This window comes from Panthera leo, chromosome B3, assembly GCF_018350215.1.
Source record: "Panthera leo isolate Ple1 chromosome B3, P.leo_Ple1_pat1.1, whole genome shotgun sequence".
Classification (NCBI taxonomy): domain Eukaryota; kingdom Metazoa; phylum Chordata; class Mammalia; order Carnivora; family Felidae; genus Panthera; species Panthera leo.
Genome location: NC_056684.1, coordinates 104,868,160 through 104,885,942, shown reverse-complemented (window position 1 = coordinate 104,885,942; position 17,783 = coordinate 104,868,160). Strand labels below are relative to the sequence as shown.

The 17,783-nt window shown below is 37.9% G+C and overlaps 1 protein-coding gene and 1 pseudogene across 3 annotated transcripts in view; both read right to left on the bottom strand.

Moving 5' to 3' along the window:
- Positions 1-17,783, bottom strand: part of ARID4A (AT-rich interaction domain 4A) — a 64,024-nt gene that overhangs the window by 7,026 nt on the left and 39,215 nt on the right. For 2 of the 3 annotated variants that reach the window (XM_042943361.1, XM_042943362.1), the window contains 6 exons: positions 13,860-14,110; positions 11,151-11,348; positions 6,162-6,246; positions 5,131-5,332; positions 2,434-3,567; positions 1,601-1,705 (listed from right to left, as the gene is read on the bottom strand). In XM_042943361.1, coding sequence (XP_042799295.1) covers positions 1,601-1,705; positions 2,434-3,567; positions 5,131-5,332; positions 6,162-6,246; positions 11,151-11,348; positions 13,860-14,110 — 1,975 coding nt within the window. The remainder of the gene's footprint in view (positions 1-1,600; positions 1,706-2,433; positions 3,568-5,130; positions 5,333-6,161; positions 6,247-11,150; positions 11,349-13,859; positions 14,111-17,783) is intronic. The other variant, XM_042943363.1, reaches the window with a different exon arrangement.
- LOC122222767 lies at positions 1,712-2,158 on the bottom strand (annotated as a pseudogene).

Here is a 17,783-nt window from a genome sequence, read left to right as displayed (position 1 = left end):
GCTGTGGTCTCTGTAGACTTGACTAGAGCTGAAGGATATGCTTCCAAGACGGTTCACTCGCATGGCTACTACTGGCAGGAGGCCTCAGTTCCTTGCTGGCTGTTGGCAGGATAAGCTCAGTTCCTCACCATGTGGACCTCTCTATACCTGCTGTGCCGTGATGACTTGTCAGCCAACCTTCCCCAGAGCAAGTGATCCAAGGGAGAGCAAGGAGGAATCTGGAGTGCCTTTCATGACCTGTTCTCTGAAGTCCTACTCTATCACTTCATTTGTTAGAAGTGAGTCACTAAATTCAGCCCACATGCAAGGGAAGGGAATCAGGCTTTGCCTCTTGAAGAGGGGACTATCAGTAAATTTGTAGATCTGTTTTTAAAACCACCACACTCTTATAGAACCACAATACAACCATCAAAATCATGAAATGAACACAAATCTATTATCATCATCCAATCTTCCTATCCCATACAAGTTTCTCTACTTGACCTGGTAATGTCTTTTGTAACAATAGGATCCAGGTGAGAATTATATGCTGCATTTAATTGTCATGTCTCCTAAGTCTCCTTTCATCTGGAACAGTTCCTCTTTGACTTTCATGACCTTGACAATTTCTCAAATTGCAGACCAGTTATTTTACAGAATACCCTTCAGTTTGAATTTGTTGATGGTTCCTCATGATTACATTCAGGTTATGCATCTTTGACAGGAATGTCACAGAGGTGCAGCTGTGTTCTTCTTGTATCCTGCCAGGTAGTACATGATTTCCTCTTGTCCCATTACTGGTGGGGTTCACTTTATGTGACAAACGTGGTATCTGCCAGGCACAATGATGTTATTCAGTTGCCCTTGGTAATTCCTACTGCCTCTCTCTTCTCATTTCCCATCGCTCTTTCTCTCTACATCTGTATTGTCCAGCCACAGGTGGCTATGGTTCAGAAATTTTCCTTTGAAATGCCTTTGATCTTGTATAAAATTATATGCTCCTTCTGTGGAATATGTATCTACTATAACCTGGAATTTTCCTTTCAGACTTGTATGAAGGCTTATTTTAGAGATAAAACTTTAATTTGTCAAAATCAACCATGTTTATTTCTATTATATTCTATGACAGTTTTTATTCCTTATGGTACAAAAATCTTTCTCATGTAATCTGTTGATTCATACTGATTTGTTAATTTCTTCATTTATTTCCACATGAATTTCATTATCCCCCATTTTAAAAATACTATGATACTATTTAGAAATCAGGTTTTCTAGATTAAAGTAAACCATTCCATTCAGAAATGTAAACTTAATCTGTTTTTACCACTAGAGCAAATATTACTTTTCTATTATTCAAGATCCTCAAATACATTCCTCAATATTAAACTGCTTTACATAAGAAATACAAACGAAGTAAACATAAAAAAAATAATCACAGCTATTCCAGCTCCAAATAAAATTGATCAGCCCCTTCAGATCAAAAACTAATGGGAAAATTGCTATTTTCAGAACATAACAAACCAAATTTATTTTTAAATTGACACAAATGATCAAGCCAACAAAATGCTGAAAATATTAACTAAATTTATGCTGTCTAAAGCCAGCATTGGAAAGCACCAACCTGTTCCATTCTTTTCACTTTTGGCTACAGCACTTGTTCGCTTTGGGGTACGCTTTTGCTTTTTTGCCAATAATCCACTATTTCCATCATTTGGCCTTTTCTGACCTGAAATAAGGGGGAAGAGACGACTTGAAAAATACATATATTTTGGATACCATTAGTTTATTATAAAAGACATGGAAATTATTTACAGGATGAGAGATTTCAGTGGAATGGGCAGCTTCACATGATACCATTTCAATAATAATTTATTTCGGTCTGCATATTTTCTGAGAATGTCACCCTCTCTAAGAAACAATCCTCGTCATCTAGACCTACTCTAGTGCCTCCATATTCTGAGAGAAGAACTTTACCTCCACCTTTGACGCTAAATGCTTGTTATCTCTCCACCTTTCCCTTTAGGGCCCAGTCCAACAGCTACTACTGTTGCTTGCAATACTTTTTCTTGAGAGTTTTGCAGAAGCATAATGCCTCCATTAGTTGCAGTTCTGGCTGTACTCCTTTCAACTAAAACTCGGTCAAAGGGGGAAGAAACTTTCTAAACGCCTGTCCTGCCATAACTCTGGCCGCTGCAGTTGGTCTTCTGCGCTTGAGCCACCACCGCTGCCACAAGAGCAGCTGTATTATTCACCTGTCTACTCCACATGAATTTCTCGATGTACGTTTTTTTTTAAAGGCATGGGAAGGGAAAGTAGGGACGTGATGTACAAAGGAAAGAAAGAATAGGAGGGAGGGAGGGTGCGAACTTTACAGATCAAGAATTCCTAAAACTCTTAACTTACTAATTTTGGGGCTGAACGTAAAGGCTGATGTTCTCCCTAGAAAGTTCTTACCCTTCTCTCTGTTCTCTCTTTCTTGAACAATTATACTACAGGTACCAGAGGCAACACCGGCTTCAAACCCATTTGCTGATTCCCTCTCACAGAGACCTTCTTGAGATTCTTCAGCAATGCTATCAACTTCAATGGTTATGTCACTCTCACTTTTTATACTTCGAGACTCATCTTGACTGAGAGTAAGTGGTGAAGCTACTGAAAAGTGATGCTGTACAACAGGAGGTAGGGCAGGTGGAATAGAAACAAGAGAGTTAGACTCAGAGTTTTCAACTACTACATCTTCAATACTGGTCTTATCCTTCTCATCCAAATCATCCAAGTCTACTTCATGGCAAACCAAGGTCTCAGGCCCAATCAGAGGCATTGCATCCTCTTCTTCTTTTAGTGGAGTATTTACAGTTTCTTCAGCTGGACTGTCAAATTTTTCACTAGTCAATTCTTGACTGCGTTGGTTGGACTCTGCGATTAATGATGGCATTTCTTCATTTTCTACTTCAAAATGTTGTTCAAAATTTAAGTTTTTCATTCCCTCAGATGCAATACAGTCACTGGTCTTTTCTTGAGATACGCTGTTTGTCATTTCCATTCCATTCTCGATTCTTGTTTTTTTCTCTGGTGATGATTGTCCCAGTAATTTCCGTTTCAACTTTTTTTCTTTTGCACACTGGTCAATTTCATCTTCAGCAGTAGAGGAAAAATTTTTACTGTCTAGTGAAGAAAATTCTAGACTCTGAGCTTCTATATGAGATTCACTTCCTGCTTCATCCTGGCTAAATGATGAAATCTTTATAATTTCTAAAGAAAGATCTTTTGTCTTGCTTCGTCTTCCCTTTCCTTTAGGAGATTTTTCAGCTTCTTTCTTAACTTCTTCTCCTTGTTCCACTTTATTTCCAAAAATCTGTACTATTTGTTCATTCTCTCCAACTTCTAACTTCAGTGTTTCTAAAGGCTGCATTTGTGTCCTTTCGTTTTCTTTTAATGTATGTGCAGCAATCTTTGGATTTTCTTCATCTAGTTTATCGTCATTCAAGTGTTCATTTTTTTCTAGGTCTTTAATATCAGGAGAAAGTTCTTCATTCATCAAATTCTTTTCTAAAAGGTCTTCTGTTTCACTATCAGATGAGCAAGAGTCTGCAAGAGAAAATATTACTGTATTACAAAGGTTTCTGCCTTAATTACCAATGTAATTTTAGAATAAAAATTCTACCACTCTAAATCATATACCACTGAATACTTCCCTGTAGAAATTCCTGATAAATCATACATTTGGGCCAAAAAATGGGAGGGAGTGGTAAGTTGCAAAATTAACTCCATGTAAAAACACATTACACTGAAAATATTACTATCTCAAGTCTATAAAAGAGCTAGTTTGGGCTATGAAAAAATCTCAGAAATTGGGCTATGAAAAATCCTCAGAAAAAGCAAAGGACTAGTACTGAGATAGTAAGTTAATACATTAAGTGGTTTGATCTGAGGTCTAATAGATACTGATTAATAAACGTAATGGGCATTCTGTGTCTCTAGAAAGGAATATGACATTCTATTTTTAAAAATTGTGAAAAGAAGAGATGTACAAAATGAGCAGTTTGAATTCCCAAAGGTTTAAATATTCTTTTGATTTAAAGACATAAAAGTATAGGCAAGCTACCTTCTTGCAAAAGAACTCATTCTCTTTAAGTTAGAGAATTTTTTAAAATAATAAAGTAGGGCTGTGAGAATGTACAGGAACTGTAAAATATAAAAATTCTGCCCACATGGTACTCCTATTGTAAAGAAGTCCAAAAAGGCAAACTCAAATAGACACGCTTCATTTGGTGGACATCTTGCATTTGTGTGTTATGATAAGCTTCCAGTAGATGGCAGTGATGAGGAGGGAGCAAGCCCTTTTCTAATTTACACACAAACACCATGTGGACGAAAGGCAGTCCTAGTTCAGAATAGCTTTTTTCTTGAAGGGAGGAAAACATTTTGATGAGACAAGGATTTAACATTTTAAATTTCATGGGAAAACATACAAAGGTGAGAAAAAAGTTAAAAGCAAAATAAAGTATGTTCACCTATACTCATCACAAAACATGCCTATACCACGTTAGTTTGTGCGCTTTGAACACCTTGGTGTCAGCTTTGTTGAAATATCCTGCGTGAACAGCACTGAATTGTAGGAGACACTGGTGCATGCTCTGAAGGACAGTGCAGCACACAGTAGGATGCATGACTTGTCAACCCATCTTCTTTCAAAATAGAATACTCCTACAATACTGACGAGAAAAGTATTCCAATTAAAGTAAGACATCACTCAGTCATAAGTAAACATGAGAGACTAAAATATTTATCTCAGGGGCGCCTGGATGGCTCGGTCGGTTAAGCGTCCGACTTCGGCTCAGGTCATGATCTCACGGTCCGAGGGTTCAAGCCCCGCGTCGGGCTCTGTGCTGACAGCTCAGAGCCTGGAGCCTGTTTCAGATTCTGTGTCTCCCTCTCTCTCTGACCCTCCCCCGTTCATGCTCTGTCTCTCTCTGTCTCAAAAATAAATAAACGTTAAATTTTTTTTTAAATAAAATATTTATCTCAAATCAAGTTTTGTAGTTTATATGAGATTAAAAACTTAGATGACTTTCTATGAATCTCTCACACAAGTAAAGTTTTATTGTATTATTGATTTTTTAAAAAATCAACGATCCTCAAAATTAGCACCTTCCATTCCATTTGACAGAGGTGAGCTGTCTGGCATACTGCTGCGAGCACTTCTGGTACCTGATTTTCCTTCACTGTTTGGAGTCTTAGACAAACCATATGGCATGTTTGATGAAAGGGTAGATTTTAAAGGAGGTCGTCCTCGTTTTGACTTCTGCCTCTCCTCATCCCTCTTTTCATCCTTTTCACTGTCTTCTTTATTCTGGGTAACAGCAACAAAACGTATGAGAAGGGCCGATGCCTTAGAAAAAAATGAACATTCTACCGACATTCTACTTCTCCAAGGAAAACCGTAACTCAAAAAAGGTTATATATTTTATATGTCAACTCTTAGTTCGTGCTTATAAAACCAAAAACAAGTGGTTTTCTAACATAGTTATAATTATATGAATAAGATAGTCTATGGTTTGTAACACCGCAGTCCCATGGTGAAGGCCAGAGTCCATGCATTAGAGAACTGAACAACTACTCAGCACCCCTCCTTGTTCATTACTATTCCCTGAGGACAAGAAAGAGACCTGCCATCAAACAGACAAAACCCTAGGTGAATTTCTACAGCACAGGCTGAAAATTGAGGGTAGGGATGTTGAGTACAACTAGCCAGCAGGTATGTGTTTTAGATTTATCTAGTACTAGCTTTCAAGACAGTTGTCTGCAAAAAAAATCCTAAAATCTGACAACCCTGAGTATGCATCCCACAAGAGTGGTGAGTTCCATCCTCTCTTGATGAGGAATGTGTCCTCTTTTTTGTCACCATCAATCCTGTTTTACCCTTTTACTATAGACCCCCTAGAGACATTTGAGTTTGAAGCCTGTCTCCTAGGGAGTCCCTGGTTTTTATCTTTCCTTAAACAATATGGTAAAGTGTTTACATTTTTTACTTTTTAGCTTCTGGGTTACCAGAGAGAAAATCACAATTACCTTAAAGAAATCAAGATGATTATTACAATGAGAAAACAAGATTTATAAAACACAGTATAATATAAATCATACCTATACTTATCATAAAGGATATGACTCTATATACATACTTTTGCTTTTTTCTTCTGTTTTTTCTTTGGTCCACCTTTGTCCAAAGGCCAGATTATCCTGTCAGCCTTCACCCATTCATCATACCTTAAAACAGAGAAAAAAATAAAACTTCACAGTAATATCTTATTTGAAATGTATGCACCAAATGAAACAGCAGTGAGAAAACTAAAGAGTTCAGTTCTACTGTTGGCAGAAACATGAAGAGCACAGGGGCTGGTGTATTGGTAACAAGTACCAGCCTGTACGAGGTGCGTTGTAAACCTGCCACCACCAGGACAAGGCAAGAAAATTTCTTAGGGTAAATGAGCAAGAAAAACCTATGCAGATTCAAGACTGTTTAAACGGCTTTTATTTTCTGTACTGAGCTTTTGTTTCCCACAGACCTGAGCTTAACAGAATAAGTTGATGTTACACTGGCATTCATTCTATTGACCAAATAATGAATGCAGAGATAAGTGAAGTGAATTCACATTTGTAACATGATCAGTTCCAGGTTTATTTATGAAGTCCTTTTCAGCTCTCTTTTCCTCCCAGAACTCTATAGCTGCTAGTATTTTTTTTTCTTTTGATGTTTATTTTTGAGAGAGGGAGAGACAGAGTGTGAACAGGGGAGGGGCAGAGAGAGAGGGACACACAGAATCTGAAGCAGGCTCCAGGCTCTGAGCTGTCAGCACAGAGCCCGATGTGGGGCTAGATCTCACAAACTGTGAGATCATGACCTGAGCCAAAGTTGGATGCTTAACCGACTGAGCCACCCAGGCGTCCCACATAGCTGCTAATATTTCTTTTTTTTTTTTTTTTAATGTTTATTCATTTCTCAGAGACAGAGACAGAGCATGAGCGGGGAAGGGACAGAGAGAGAGGGAGACACAGAATCTGAAGTAGGCTCCAGGCTCTGAGCTGTCAGCACAGAGCCCGACACGGGGCTTGAACTCACGAACTGCGAGATCATGACCTGAGCCGAAGTCGGATGCTCAACCAACTGAGCCACCCAGGCGCCCCTATAGTTGCTAATATTTCTAATAAAATTTTATTCTGAACTGTTACCTCTAAGACTCTGAAAAATTTTAGAGACCTTTCATTTTTTTATTAAAAATTTTTCTAAAATGTTTGTTTTTGAGAGAGACAGAGCATAAGCAGGGGAGGGGCAGAAAGAGAGGGAGATATAGAATCCAAAGCAGGCTCCAGGCTCTGAGCTGTCAGCACAGAGCCCAATGCAGGGCTCAAACTCACGAGCTGTGAGATCATGACCTGAGCCAAAGTCAGACGCTTAACCCACTGAGCCACCCAGATGCCCCAAGATCTTTCATTTCCTTTAAGTTTTTATTCTGCTTAGCTCAAATTGAAAACTCCTCATTTCCCTTATACCTTCTTCCAAAATACTGACATCACTTTTAAATTTCAACACAGTCCACATTACTAATCAGGGCAAACAAGAAACAACTTTCTACAACTAAATGCCAGTTCTTACATTATGTAAATATATAGGTATTTATAGAGCTTAATCAAAATCTAAAATCTGAACACTCAGGCAAAAAACACTATAGGCAGTCCTTACTTTGAACTGCACCAGGTTAATGGAAACCATACCCTCACTGTGTAACCTAGTTACCATGGAGCTGTGCGAAGGAAGGACACAGTTCCAATATCCACATATCGGTTGACATAAGACCGTGACTTACCTGCACTATGGTTTGAAAAAACGATCTCCTCCTGGACTAACCCAATATATTCATTTTACCAGGCTTTATTCTTACCTTATTTCATAATAATCACTCACTTGGACATTTACTGAGGGCCTACTAGCATGCCAGGCACTGTCTGGCCAGGCACATGTCTACAGTGTACACTGTAGAGAGTAGTAAGAAGAAGACCCTTGCTGTCATGCAGCTTGCAGTCTGGTGTAAAAGACAGACATACAGTAAAATCGAGGACAGTCTACTAAATGCAATAAGAGGGTTATTTATGTATCTGGTCCAAGGCGCAAAGGAGTAACTGCCCAGTTTCAAACTTTTACGGGACCTATCACACAACTAAGAAGCACAGGTCTGATTTAGAGTACACCTCTGATTTAGAGGCCACATGGCCTGGTCACCACAGTATGTCATGTAGGTACTCCAGTATTAATACTGCCAACCAAGGGTGGTCCCAGAATCTCTCAACTACACACCAGCACTCCCCTCACAATTGCACATGCTACCCTGTTTTAGAAACCCAACTGGATTCTCTAGGAGCTACAGTGGCTCTGTTTCCATCAGCAGACTGCAATTATACTAGCTTTTAGGAGTACAGAAGGACAATGAAAAACCACGAACCATAGCAGTAACCAGTTAGGTAACTAGTTGGGAAGATAACCAGTGAGGAAGAACGTGAGCATATAATAAAATGACTGTTGGGGCGCCGGGGTGGCTTAGTTGGTTAAGCGTCTGACTTTGGCTTAGGTCATGATCTTGCGGTTTGTGAGTTCGAGCCCTGCGTCAGACTCTGTGTTGACAGCTCAGAACCTGGAGCCTGCTTCGGATTCTGTGTCTCCCTCTCTCTCTGCCCCTCCCCTGCTCAGTCTCACTCTGTTTCTCAAAAATGAATAAATTTTTAAAAATAAGTAAAATGACTTAAGTCATATAGTAAAATATTAAAAAGATGAGAGTAAAGGATAGGAAGGGGACTTTCTAGAAAGATGAGCAGATCCACACAGAGTAAGAGTGGATGGCTGGAACTGAATGGAAGCAGAGAAAAATCAAAGGCTATAATGTGCTACAACTGCAAAGACAGTGACTCAGAGCTGACAAGATAGTACCCCTCTCCCCGAATTCAATATGTGCATACAAAACAACAGATCTCTAAGATCACTAAAGAGTTTGCACAGAATTGGTGAATCATGTTGTATAACTGAAACTAATAGGACAATGTATGTCAACTATAAATATTGAATAATAAGCATGTTTTAAAAATTAAAGTTTGTGGGGCACCTAGGTGGCTCAGTAAAGCATCCGACTCTTGGTTTTGGAGCAGGTCATGATCTCTCAGTTCATTATTTCAAGCCTCGCATCAGGCTCCAGGCTACCAGTGCAGAGCCTGCTTGGGATTCTGTCTCTATCTCCCTTTCCCTCTTCTTCCCCCTGCTCATGCTCATATGCTCTCTCGCTCTTTCTCTTCTCAAAATATATAAACAAACTTAAACAAGTTTCTTTCTAGTGTTGGCACAAGTGTGAAGAACATAGGGACCAGTCTGAGAAATTTTAAAGTTTTATATGCTATTCATTAAACCCATACTTTTTTTTTCTTAAAGTTATTTGAGAGAGAGAGAGAGAGGGAGAGACAGAGAGAGAGAGAGAGAGAATGCATGTTGGAAACAAAGAGGGGGAGAGAGAATCCCAAGCAGGCTCCATGCCCAGCGCAGAGCCTGATGTGGGGCTTGATCCCACGATCATGAGATCATGACCTGAGCCTAAATCAAGATTCGGACGCTTAACTGACTGAGCCACCCAGACACACGTAAACCCATATTCTTAAAATGATGCAAAATGAAAGAAACCTAACTCTCCCTCACTAAAGAAAACAGTCAACATTTATTGAGTACTTACTGTATGCCAGGCACTGTTCTAAGCACTTTGTATGTTAATACAGGTGTTAAGCACTATTTCTCACAACATTCTATAAAGCAGGTGCTTTATCTTACCCGATTTAGAGGTGAGGGAATTGACACATAACAGCACATTTCTAGTATGTAAGGAAAACCTGAAGCACTCTGGCTCCAAGCAAATACAGGGCAAGCAGAGATATTAAACACATAAGACTTTCCAAAGGGGAAAGAGAAGAGTAGAGGAACTGGCCTGGTACTATCAGCCACAGAGCTGATCTGGACTCAAAGCTACATGCAGTTGTTCTCCTGTTGAACATCAACAGTTTCACAGAACATCAACATCAGATAAGTCTATCCCATGACCATGACAGATCAAGACAAAAACAAGACCACTTCATAATAGTATCTAAACACAGGATAAAAAGGAATATTATCCAACCCACAAAAATGACCAACATCCTTTTATCTTGAGCGACTAACGGCTGCTTCTTTATCAATTACAACACTAACCTTGGTCTAGTCTTCTCTTCTAGATAAGATTTATTAAGAAAACCAATCACACAATTAATCACCACTTCTTGACCACATCCAATCTACAGCAAAACCCACTTCCTTAAACCCTCCCTAAAATCATCTAACAAGCTCAAATCTGAGTCCTAACATTTTTAAATTAATCAACTTAGAATTATAGTACTTGATACAAGCTTGAATTATTTTTATTTTTAAATTTTATTTACTTATTTTAACATTTATTCATTTTTGAGAGAGAGAAAGAGACAGAGTCTGAGTGGAGGAGGGGCAGAGAGAGAGGGAGACACGGAATCCGAAGCAGGCTCCAGGCTCTGAGTTGTTAACACACAGCTCGACACAGAACTCCAACCCATGAACCGTGAGATCATGACCTAAGCCGAAGTCAAGACACTTAACTGACTGAGCCACCCCGGTGCCCCGATACGAGCATGATTTCGAATAAATGTAATAGACAAACCACCTGCACCATTGGGAGCTTCAGGCCTGCCTCCCTGCCCATGGTCTGCAGGATGTTTCCATAAAATCCTGGGCTACTGCTGTTTCCAGAGGCGGTGCCTTGGACTTTCATGAATTCATCTAACACTCTCTTGATGAATGCCCCATGGTAACATCCCTTACTGTGTTCTCCCTCACTGCAAATGAGCAATAAATCCAACCTGTTCAACTACACATAGGATCTTGGTGACCCTTGCCTGAAGTACTGACACAGCTAGTAAAGCACTGGAGATGTTAAAAGTCTTGGAAAATTCAGATAAAAGGTATGCTTTGTAACCATTTGTTTTATATATACCATTTTCTTTGGTTCTTCACAACATTGATCTTTTTGAACCATGGAAATAAATTTCAATAGTAAGAAAATACGTTTTCTGCTTACCTGACATTCCATCCATAGTAATGTACCAAGTATAAAACTTCTCCATCATCAATTTCAGTGCTTTTAATACTAGCTTCATAGATTTTCTGCGTTTTTCCTCGACCATATTTTACTTTCACTTTGGTTCCTGTTAGGCAGGGTTCCATGTCTTCCTCATCTTCCTCCCCATCAGAGTCACATTTGCTTTCAGTTTCTTCCCTGCAGCAAGTTATAACATTGATAATGCTACTAATAATTTAATGGAGAACTAATATATGCTAAAAGAATTCAACATGTAGAATAGTTAAAACCTAAGTATTACCTTAATAGCATGTCAGTGGAGGAGGAGAAGAAGGAGGAGAAGGAGAAGATTTTTATGAACTACCTACTAAGGAATTTATTTATTACGTAACGGTGCACTGTACCACAAGTAAATCCATATTTCTTAAAGGCCAATCCATCACAGTTGATGATGTACTCAAATTAATCAGTTTTGATAAAGTAAGAGCCATGTGCTTTGAAAAAGTCTTTAGGATTCATATTGAAGTGCCACCTTATTATGTGAAAATTATCGAAAGATAGTTTCTAACTTCCTGCAACTAAATTGTCTTGAATCTACTTTACTACCACTCTGCTCAATTTAGAATGGTCTTTAGCATAACTGTTTTTATTTTAGTGGGCAGAATAATGAACAAGGGCTATCTACCTCAGTAACTATATCTTTTAAACTAGTTTATATTTTAAAGGTTTTCCTACCGTAACAAAGAAGCAATAGATATTTGAATATTAGGTCACTTGTTGAAACTGTGGGATAGCACCAGGAGAACAAAGCTTTGTGTATCTCATACTGATTTCTGTTGTGTTTTTACTCCTCTCCCACCAGCTTTTGTTTAAAATAATCAGGTATAAAAGAGATTGACATAGGGAGGTCTGACAATATTTCAGTATTTTTTATAAACAAAACATTTTGTATTAACCCTCCAAGGATTCAGAAGAGATCTACACCAAAGATCATCCTAATATCATGAGTGGTAAATGTTTCTTTCAGAGGAGGCATTATGCTCTAATAAACGTGGGGCATTCATCTGGGGAGCACTAGGGGAACCGACATGAAGAAGCTTTGACAACCTCATTTGCCCTGGGAAATGTTTTATCTCGAAGGACACATTCAATATTATAGCCTGATAAGGTAATTTCAAAATATTAAGAAACTACTTAAAACAGAAATGTCTACAGATAAAAAAATCTCCCGTTTCCATGATTCCTGTTACAGAATGAGAATACGAACTATGTTTGTCTATATATTCAATCTTTATTTAATAGAAGGGTGTATTTTTTTTCATATTCAAGTCTGAAATTTTCTCTGAAACAATTATTCTATTTACATAGCAACTATAAAGGCTTTTAAAACCACATATTACATATATATATAGATATATATATACACACACATCTATATATATACATATATACACATATATACATATATATACATGTATTACATGTTTTATGTATTAAATACATATTACACATATTTTGATGCTTATTTTTAATAAAACTTCAAACTATAATTAGCCCTGATTTAAGTGGTTCACTTTTGCTTAAATTTATTGTCCAAATATTTGAAATTCTGCACTCACATCATTATATTCAACTCCAATTTTCTCCTCCCAGTTTTCCTAATCCTATTTCGATACAGAACTTTCTTTATTCACTCATCTAATTCACATGTAATTGTGATAGCTCTTGTACCTATTTGGACTGAATCATAAAATCACCTCTCCCACTCACCAATCATTCCTATTTTTACAAGTATTTTCTCAATGGTTAATTTTTAGATGGGTGTCAGCCACTAGTTGGATGCAGCAGGCTACTTTTTGCCAATTTTACTTAAACTTCTAGAAAATTTGTCATCATATAATGTAGTAATCAAAAAGTAACTATGGAGAAGAGCTCATGTTACAAGAACGTGTGTTATGCTGTTGTTGCTGAATTAAGATTCATTTTTTAGTAGCATATAAAAATTAGTGAATCCATTTGACAACACAGAAATGGCCAACTAAACACAGTCGGACATTAATTTGCTCTAGCTGGACTGCCTAATCTTTGGTAATGTTTAAGTCAGTTCAGTCCATACATGTATAATACATGGAAAAAAAATACCAACACTCAACAGCAAACAGAATGGACATTAAAAAACTGAAATTTATTGGTGTGATGTGGGGCAAGAATGTATTTTCCAAACTAGCATCAGGGGTGCATGCCACTTATTCTAATACAGTAACTTGAAAAGAAAAATGTCTTAGATAAAGCTAACACACAGAAACATCTGCTAGTACTGTGCACCCATGTGTTTGTTAGCTTTCCCACATTGTACCTTTTTTAAAATGGAATTTTTGCTGTCGCTGTTTCCTCTTGTCCACTTCCTCCATTTTTCTCCAGCTCCCTTCCCTGCTGTCAACTGCAGGACCTTTCTTTTGACTGGGTGGCGCAGCCTTCTGTGAGGCCACTGTTTAGGGCACAAGTGCTATTAAAATGGTGCGACCAGTATATTCTCCAATTCCGAAAGGCGATACACATCATCTTCACAATGTGTCTCACCTTCACTAGACAAGAGGAACGGAAGTCCCAATAAGAAAACATTCCCTCAAACCTGAATCTCTAAGCAGGATCAGAGCGCTGCTGTACCCCAGACAGGTGCTTCTGGAGAACAAATATAAGATAATGTACCTCTCTTGGCTTTTTTCTTCCTCTTCATCTGAGTCTTTATCAGAATCCTCCTGCTTTTTAATTTTCTTCTCCTTTTGCTTTGGTGTATTTTTTCTCCCCAGCAGTAACTCGTTTTCTTTTCTCTCCACGGTTTCATAGTCCTCAACTACATCTTTATTCTCTGTATCGTTGTCTTTCAATTTGTCTTCTGTCTTGTCTTCTTCAATTTCCTTTTTAATAGAATTTGCATCTCGAGCTATTCTCCTTCGTCCCTAGAAGGGGTAAAAGCTTTAAAATAGCTATCACTACAAATGGGGAAAAAGGCAGAAAATGTTTCTTTTTCGTAAAGCTTCACAGCAATAACTAGTCTTCTCTCAGGCTTGAGACATAACAATGACAGCCCATCAATTCCTGGGCACTTTTCCTTTCAACCCATATAAATTACTTAATTATGTCCATGTCTACTATGATCCTTGGCTACATACTACATTAGAAGTAAAAATCTCTTCCTTTGTTCACATTATTTTATCTCACTTTTGTATTTCTTGACTACAATAAAATTTTAATTGAATCAGAGTTGACATGTTATGTTAATTTCAGGTGTACAACACAGTCAACTGACAATTATATACATTATGCAGTGCTCACCATGGTTAAGTATAATCACCATTGGTTACCAGTTATCCCAATAGTATTGAATATATCCCTTATGCTGTACTTTTCATTCCTGTGACTTATTTTATAACTCCAAGTTTGCACCTCTGAATCCCCTATACTTACTTAGCCCATCCGCCCACTCCCTCCCTCTGGCAAACACTAGTTTATTCTCTGTATTCATCAGTCTGTTTCTCTTTTTTCGCTTATTCTTTTTTCTTTTTGAGATTCTACTTGTAAGTGAAATCATATGGGATTTGTCTTTGTCAGACTTATTTCACTTAGCATGTTTTATCCCACTTGCAATATTTCTTGGCTACAATGAATGTTCTAAAATAATTAACTAAACATCAATGATACAGGTTAATAATAGTACTTTTAAAAGATTAACCAGCAAAAAAAAAATATATATATATATATATATTATGGACTCTTAAAGCTCTGTGGTCTCTAATTCCACCATTTTTAAGATAAAATTTACATTATCACTCTATTTCTGTGTGACTACATTTTAAAAGGATTGAATTACATCAATGGCCAACAAGTGAGCGGATTTCTTTGAATGAGTATCTAGAGAGCTCACTAGGCCGGCAGGAACTTGTCTTCCCCCAGAAGCTTTCATCTAGCCTCTTGCATGCTCGACTGACCACGAAACTGGTGAGCCATTTTATTCTGTCCTAAGTTCTCCTTCAAGTCCACTTCTACACACTGGCAGAGTTCCCCTCTACTTGGAATAAAGTGAGGACAGAAAAGGGGCCAACAACTCAGCACTAGAAAACATTATAATTATATCTCAGTATAATACGTTTTCCCTAGTTCCTATGTGTTATTTAAACTTCAAAGTTAGAAAATAAGTTTATTTTTTTTTTATCACAAAGAACTAAAGGGTAGGTTCCATGAAGACAAGGACTCTCTTATTCACTTCTATATCCTATGCACATAGCAGGTGTTCTTTATTTTTTTAAGTAAATTTTTATTTAGTTTTATCTTTTATTTTTATAAAGTTTATTTATTTATTTATTTAGAGACAGAGAAAGCATGAGCAGGGCAGGGGCAACAAGAGAAGGCAGGCTGTGCACTGCCAGCACAGAGCCCAGCACGGGGTCGAACTCAGGAAATTGTGAGATTGTGACCTGAGCTCAAACCAAGAATCAAACGCCTAACCATCTGAGCCACCCAGGCGCCCCAGCATATGTTCTTTAAATACTTGTAGGTAAATGAATGAAAAGAACTGTTCTCTATCAAACTTCAGGCCTGTATACCTGTGTTTCAGAAATCCCATTTTAATTTTTAATTTTGATTAATTTATTTAAATAGTTTTTAAATAATTTCTTTAAGTTTATTTATTTTGAGAGAGAGAACAGAAGCAGGGGAGGAGCAGAGAAAGAGGGAGAGACAGAATCCCAAGAGGCTCAGGGCTGCCAGTGCAGAGCCTGACGTGGGGCTTAAACTCACGAGTCATGAGATCATGACCTGAGCTGAAATCAAGAGTCAGATGCTTAAGTGACTGAGCCACCCAGGCCCCCATTTATTTATTTTGAGAGAGAGAGAGAGAGAGAGCACACACGTGAGCAGGGGGAAGAGCAGAGAGAGAGAATCCCATGCAGGCTCTGTGCTGTCAACACAGAGCCCAATGAGAGGCTTGACCCCACCAGTCATGAGATCATGACCTGAGCCAAAATCAAGAGTCAGACACTTAACCGATTGGGTCACCCAGGTGCCCCTATTTATTTATTTAAGTAATCTCTGCCCCCAGTGTGGGGCTTGAACACAGGACCCTGAGATCAAGAGTCACATGCTCTTCCCAGTGAGCCAGCCAGCTGCCCCAGAAATCCCATTTTTAGAAGTTTGCCCCTCATTCATTCAGACAAACAAGGAATTTTTATAAGCATATTTATTACAGCATTTTGTAATCATAAAAAATTGGAGAAAATCTTAAGGAAGGTAAATTTATGGAATATCCATAATATGCAGTACTCTACAGGTATTTTACATAAGATGAGAAACATCTTTATGTAACATCTTTTTATGTTAAGTTTTAAATAAAACTTAAAAAAAAAAAAGATGAGGAACATCTTTATGTAATGACAAGAAAGTATGTCCAAAATACATATAATGGGAGTTATTATTCAGTCTTAAAAAGGAAGGAAATTGTGACACATACACAGACTCAACCTGCAAGACATTATACTGAGTGAAATAAGCCAGGCACAAAAGGACAAATACCGTATGATTCCACTTATATGAAGTACCCAGAGTAGTCAAATCAGAGACAGAAAGTAGAATGGCTGTTGCCACAAGCTGGGGGAGAGAGGAATGGGAAGTTACTGTTTAATGATGAGTTTCAGTTTTGCAAGATGAAAAAAGTATTGGAGATGGACGGTGGTGATGACTGCACGACATGTGAATGTAGTTAATGCCACTGAACCATACACTTAAAAGTGGCTAAGATGATAAATTATATGTGTACTTACCACAGTTTTTTACAATTAAAAAAAATGAAAAAGAAATGAAACAAACCAATTTGAATGTTTCATGAAATTCACTAGAAGATTCCATTTACTGGATGATGGTCAGAATAGACAGTTGTTTATTTTTTTTAACGTTTGTTTATTTTTGAGAAAGAGAGAGAAAGAAAGTGCGAGTAGGGAAGGGGCAGAGAGAGGGAGACAGAGGATCCAAAGCAGGCTCTTGGTGACAGCAGACCCCGACGCAAGGCTCGAACTCATGAACCATGAGATCATGACCTGAGCTGAAGTCGGACACTAAACCAAATGAGCCACCAGGTGCCTCAAAATGGACAGTTTTAAAAAATGGTTTCTGAGCAACTAAAAGAGGTAAGAGGAGATTTCATCTCCTCTTTCATTAAATAGGATTTCACTGAAAAATAAGACATAATAGAAACTGAACTTCTTTGATAATGTGATAATTTTTTCTCCTAAAATTTAATAAATCCTATGTAGACATCATTTAGCAATGATCAAAATAATGGATGACAACTTCTGCAAAGGACTTAAATAATAATGGAGAAGAGCAGAGTTAGAAGATAAAAGCAGTGTGCACATGACTAGAAAATAAGATGAAGGCATAATAAACTGCCTCAAGAATTTTATGTGCAGTGTGCTGTGAGGTAACAGAGAATGAAAAGATCCCATCCAGTTGGAGGCACAGGAATTATAAGGAAGAGATTCATTCATTCAACAACTATTTAGTAAGTTCTTAATGTAGATGAAGTACTATTCTAGATGCCTGGGATCTGTCAATGAACAGAAAAAACACTAATCCCTGCCC